The sequence below is a fragment of the Culex quinquefasciatus genome, chromosome 3 (assembly GCF_015732765.1).
Source record: "Culex quinquefasciatus strain JHB chromosome 3, VPISU_Cqui_1.0_pri_paternal, whole genome shotgun sequence".
NCBI lineage: Eukaryota > Metazoa > Arthropoda > Insecta > Diptera > Culicidae > Culex > Culex quinquefasciatus.
Window position 1 is genome coordinate 125947460 of NC_051863.1, and position 6030 is coordinate 125953489.

The 6030-nt window shown below is 37.6% G+C and overlaps 1 protein-coding gene across 1 annotated transcript; it reads left to right on the forward strand.

Moving 5' to 3' along the window:
• The first annotated feature begins 940 nt into the window (after positions 1–940).
• LOC119770323 lies at positions 941–1886 on the forward strand. Its single transcript, XM_038264988.1, has 2 exons — positions 941–1571; positions 1631–1886. The coding sequence occupies exons 1-2, from the start codon at positions 1435–1437 to the stop codon at positions 1827–1829; spliced, it is 336 nt and encodes a 111-aa protein (XP_038120916.1). The 5' UTR covers positions 941–1434; the 3' UTR covers positions 1830–1886.
• The last annotated feature ends 4144 nt before the right edge of the window (positions 1887–6030 follow it).

The window sequence follows — 6030 nt, forward strand, 5'->3', positions numbered from 1 at the left end:
ATGGTGTTGTTGCTGCTGTTGACTGTCTTGTGGCTTTCTTTTGCCACGGTTCTTACCACCTTCCTGCTGTGGCTCCATTTGGATCAGAATCCGGAATGCCAAAAAGACCACCTTCTGCGATTGCATTGGTAGAACAAAATTAACACAACAAATAACACCCACGAACAATAAACAAAACACATAACGGTGCTCCTCACTCCCGGACGTCTGCCGCGACGACGCAAACTAGACAAAAACAAATGCCTACTGCGCTCAGCTGTTGACGTTTCAGGGGGCGTTCACAAATAACGTTTGCGCAAAGTTTAGTCAAAATAAAAATATTTTTAAATTGTGTTTAGTTTGTTATTGTTAGTATTGTGTTGAAATGATTTTATTAGTTATTTAGTTTTGGATTCTCTTTATTTTGATTGGAATTATTTTACAAACTTGTTTTAAAACTCGAACTATGTTTTTTTTTTTTTTCTTTGACTAGATTTAAATGAGGTTTAGTGTAGAAATTATGCTAATTGGGTGAATAAGGGCGAAACAATCAATCCAAAAACCAAGCAAAACAATGTAAATGGGCCAATGTCGAAGTGTAAACAAAGAGTCTATCCTGCTCAAGTAAGTTGATGTTTACATAAGGAATGAGCAGGATTGACTCTATTACACTTCGGCAATGACCAAACAATGACCCATTTACATTGTTTTGCTAGAAATACTTGCATGCAAGTATCACAGAACGGCAAGAAACATAAAACGCAACGTCATTTGCGAATGCGTCACTTCGATTTTGAAAGATCCCGTTACTCAGTCCCACTATTCCACCCTCTGAGAAATAAAACGCTCCGATAAGCCTGAAGGTTGAAAAACTGGAGCTGATGAAGGCCGACCGGGGCGTTACATTTCTCAGCGGGCACCCGCGACCACAACTGTCACTGTCCTGATGTAAACAACGAAAGGTAGACGATTCCGTGCCGGCTGGACCTACTACGGCAAACAATTTCGTCCGGCAAAAAAGTACCGCAACGACAAGTGCTCGCGTCAGAACCAACGTTGTACCGCCGGATTAAGCTTGGTTTAGCGATTACCTCGATTCTGCGCAGCTCGTGCAGCCTGTTCCAGCAGCTGGCGAAAATCACGGCCTCGGGGCGGACCGCAAGAACGATCTCAGCCCAAATCGCTAACTGCTCGAGAGTTCCCATCAGCATCAGTGGCCAAAGATCGCGGTGGTTTGCGATGAACCGTATAGCGCGTATCGCGAGTGAGATTGGAATCGCGATGGGTCGGATTTTGGCGTTCACGGACTAGGCTGATGGTGTTGGTGTACGTGTCTTGTTCAAACAAGTCGACCCGGAGAGGACACGATGGTCGTGATTGATACGGTTACCCTACCAGCACCGAGACGCGGGCCAATGTCCAGACTGACTGTCAGAGATCGACGTGAACACGCTGATGCTGAACAAATTAGGACTACCAGAAACTATTTTTGTCGGATGTGGTCAATCCTTGGGCCTTGGGCAGTTTTCGAGCAATCTGAAGGGTGAAGAATTGACAGTTCGATGGGCATTACACTCAAGTTATGAAAATGGGTAAGTAATAAAATTTAAAAGTAAGGTTAATTTCACAACTCTGCATTTCTCTTCTGCAGCCGTCCAAGCACCGAGAGCAACTATCACCGACTTGAAAGTGGCCAACAGCAAGGACAGAATCCACGGTTTAGGAATCCACCCAAGATTGCAAGAATCTGGAACGCGATCCGGGAGAAAATTGTGAAGGTGTCAACACTGGTCGGGGAGCAAGATAGTGACTGTCCGCAGAATCCGGATGACGTCCTTTCGAAGGGCTAGTACGCAGATCGGAAGGAAAGGGGTCAAGAAACAGCTTTACGAACAGCAGAACAAATGAGAGGGAGCGATTTCTTGGGGCTTTTCTTCACCCTCTCTGGCTTGCTTTCGCTGCCGCTGCTGCCCATTTGAAATTTTCCTTGACCGATTCCTTCCGAAGTGCATACACCGCTGAAACATGGACAAGTTAGGGGGAAATTACCAGGAAGGTGCTGTTTCCTATCCCACGCCTAGACCAGACCAAAATCCATGATAAAGCTGTCAGACCAAATCTGTCAGACCAAGACTGTCACACCAAAGAGCAAAAAGTAAACAATCTTGGTCTTCAACGTAGGTGCACACAAATCAAGAAAAGAAAATTTGAAAAACAATTTTATTTTTTCATTTCAGTGACTGGTTTTGGACTGCAAAATTGAATGTACGTCAGAAAATGATTAAACCGTGCGGCGGCCTGTACACCGACAATTAAATAAGCAGTTAAAAGACTTATTCTTCTAATTTAATTTTTGATCGCGTTTTCGGTTTACACCTGAACAATCTTGAAATTATTTATACGGATTTGTTATTCCTCTCTTTCCATCATTCCCTTGGAAATTACCAGTGAACTTGCAGAAACTTATGGCCACTATGGCGGATGAACCGAATTCGGAAAAAGTGCCCAAACTTGTTATGCACACTGGCAATTACCGGTCGGTTTAGGAAAAAAACATAAATACCTTAATTTATAATATAAGAAAATATCAGTTTTTTTATGAATAAAGAAAATAAATAAAGAAAATTTCAAAACCAATACTTTTTTTCTTTAATTATATTTATGTTCGCTGCAGTTCTCCGTGCACAATCGATTTTCTTCATTTCCGAGTTTTCAATTTAGTCCAATTAATATTTTATTGAAGTATTGTGACAAATCAAACAAACTCAAGTTAAGTGTAATAAACTTTTGTTTAATTTTATTTGTGTTCAAACTCGTTCGTTTTTTTTTCCACTGTCTTGCCTCAAAACTGGGAGTACCCTCGGTGGTTGGTCACTTTTTCGTTTGACACTTTTTAGTATTTACAGCGTTGGTTTGACAAAGTCAAACTAAATTTGCCACTGTTAACAGTAACGAACTGTCACTTTTTAACACGGAACTCAAACCAAATGTTTGGCAGTAAGTGTAAGCTTATGTAAAATGGGGGACAGACTAAAAAGTGACCCTTTCTTTTAACAACAATTGGTGTCAAACCAACGGGGTTTCAGTGTACAGGGTTTAGAATGCACGGACGTTTTTGTACAGAATACTTGTGAATCATGGGCAAATCATGTTCAATGCACCTAATGGTTGAAAATGGAATCTCCAAATAATTCGAAAATATTTGGCTAAACTAGGCGGACTAAACAAATTGGCAAAGTCCAGGAATATCAAAAAAATATGATTTTAATTTTACATTAATTTAATTCTAGAGTAAATTTTCAAAACAACCTATGAGTCATGGGTTTCCTATGCAGATAGGACCTTTTGAAAATTTAATCTAGAATTCAATCTGATGCTTCTTAATTATTTTATCTATTAAACAGATTCAGTAATTATTTTGTTACAAAAACAAAATGTAATATTTTTGTTACGGTCGAATATGAAAAAAATAACTAAAATTGTTATTATCGTCTTATTTCTCATTTCCAATGGAATATCAAACCAATAACAGTTCCTGTTATTATGCAATTAAACAGAGAAACATAACTTAAACTGTTATTATCATCTTATTTCATATTTCAAATGGAATATCAAACCAATAACGGTTCCTGTTATTATGGAATTAAATGGAAAAACATAACTTAAACTGTTATTGTTATCTTATTCCACATTTCCAATTGAATACCATCCCAATAACATTTTTTGTTAAAATAACAGAAACTGTTATTATTTTTTCTTCCAAAAATTATTTACAAGAATATTCAATAACAGTTTCTGTTATTTTAACAAAAAATGTTATTGAAATGTCATGATTTTTGTTATTACCGTCTGCCCGGGGAGGAAGGCTCCAACCACTTAGGTGAATTAAGTTAGTTTTTATGATCATATCTGTACAATAGAAATAATATCTAGTATGTAAGAAAATTGTAAGTAGCCAACATAAGCTTGACGAATAAACAATAGACATCCGAAACATAACTGACATTTTGACACACAAAAAAACTATAACGCAATTCTATCATAAATCAAGAATCAAGCCCATTTCAGCCCTTCCACTTTCCTTACATGTGACCCTCCAACAGTAGAGAAAACTCCGCCAAAGTATGGACCCGATTTCTTATGGGTTCATTTTTTCCGTCAAATTTTCTCTGCGACAGCCGGAAAACGTGACGTCTGCTGCATGCCTAAGAAGGGACATAAATCACTTTTCAAACAGCTCCAACTACAGAATGTTATTCACCATGAAAAGGTCTAATCACTTTATTGAAGCAAAACTGTCCGCACAAACAAGTAGTCACATATTTTGAACAGCAGCAGGAAAAACAGACAAAAGTTGGGAGCGGACATTCGGCGAATATTTATCGCCCTTTTCCGCCACCCAATCGGATTTTTTCGATCATATCGAAGTGTGTTTTTTTTTTTCTTCGAGGGAGTCGACTGGCAATTTGGGATATTGATTCCTTGCGCCGAGGCTGTACTAACCATTTGTTTTGGGTTCTACTACGTTGGATGCTGCTAGATAGAGCTTAAACCCCCGGTGGGATCCACAAATTTAGTTTTACGGTTATTGTCCCATTGTCTCCGCGACTCTCTTCCATTCTTGGCGACTAACGTCGGAAGAACTTTTTTTGTGTGTTATTGCTTTAATTTCTCTGATGTGAAAAGGGGAAATTGGGTGATTGTATTTAAAGTAGAAATTTCACATAACCAATTAACATGCTGAGGAATACTGCAAACTAAACTAGCAATAACAAACAAAAAAAACTTTTCAGAGTAGTCTAGAATCACCTTTGAATGGATCCAGCATGAGTTAGGGCTTTCCCCACTGGGACCACGTCATCGGCACTATATTGGAGAACCATAAAATGTCATCACCGTCATCGTCGCGAGATACTAGGAGAAGATTCCTACCGAGCGAGGGACCCCACTGGCAGAGTGAGGGAAAACATCGGACAGAACATAACAAATTTATATCACCGTAGGAGGTTGAGAAATGGGAGATTTCCGGCTCCGACTCCGGTTGCTGCTGAGCGTAGCGTAGTTCTATGAACGGTTCAATTAAGGAAATGGCCAGAGCAGTGATTATCGAGGATTTGTTCGGACTACGAAGAACGAATATAGTGATATCACTATCAACCTTTGTTCACATATCGCACTCGTTGTCGTTAATTTTTTTATTGACTTCATAATCTATAGAAAATCTTAATCGACTCTGTTTTAATGAGCAGATTTACTTTCATAGTATTCTACTCATTAAACGTTTTCATTCAGTGATGAATTTCTTTCTTTTAAGTAATAGATAATGGATTTCAGCTGGACATATTGACTAAAATTTCAGTAATCAACAAATCTTATAGCATCCAAAGCAACGAAACAATATTTCTAAAATTAAACATTCTAACCTCTTACCTACACAATTTCGGTTGATATTGCGGTTTCCTCTAAAGCGTTTAGAGCAGGGGTGCTCAAAGTTTTTGGATGCCGGGCCAAATTTGATGCTCAAATGAGCTTGCGGGCCAAATGTATAAAAAAGGTAATTTAAAAAAATAAATAACTTCATTTTAATTTAAAAGGCAAAAAACTACATCTATTAATTGAAGTTTTGAGAATTTGCTGTTACTTTTTGAACATTTCCAGACTTTTTTTTGATTAGGTCTTATAAACATATGAAACACAATAGCTTAAAGGACCTTTTCAAAAAAAATTCTAGATTTTCGTTATTTAAAAAATAAAAGACAGTTTTCCATCAGTTTTATTGCTTTTTTGTATTTTTCAAATACCTAAACAACTTTGCAATGAAAAAAAAAATAGAAAATGTATTATTTTCAAAAAGTGTAAGATTGGACGAAAATAAAAATTTAAGCGAATTTTCTTTCGCTCTAGATTTCTAGATATTTTTGAGTAAACCCGAACATGCTCAAATTGAACGCAGAGGTATGAATTTTAAATTGATTTCAGCTGATTGCACATTATTTTCAATTGAAATTTGTAAGTTTGCCTGAAAAAATATTTTTGTCTCTGATTTTTCTA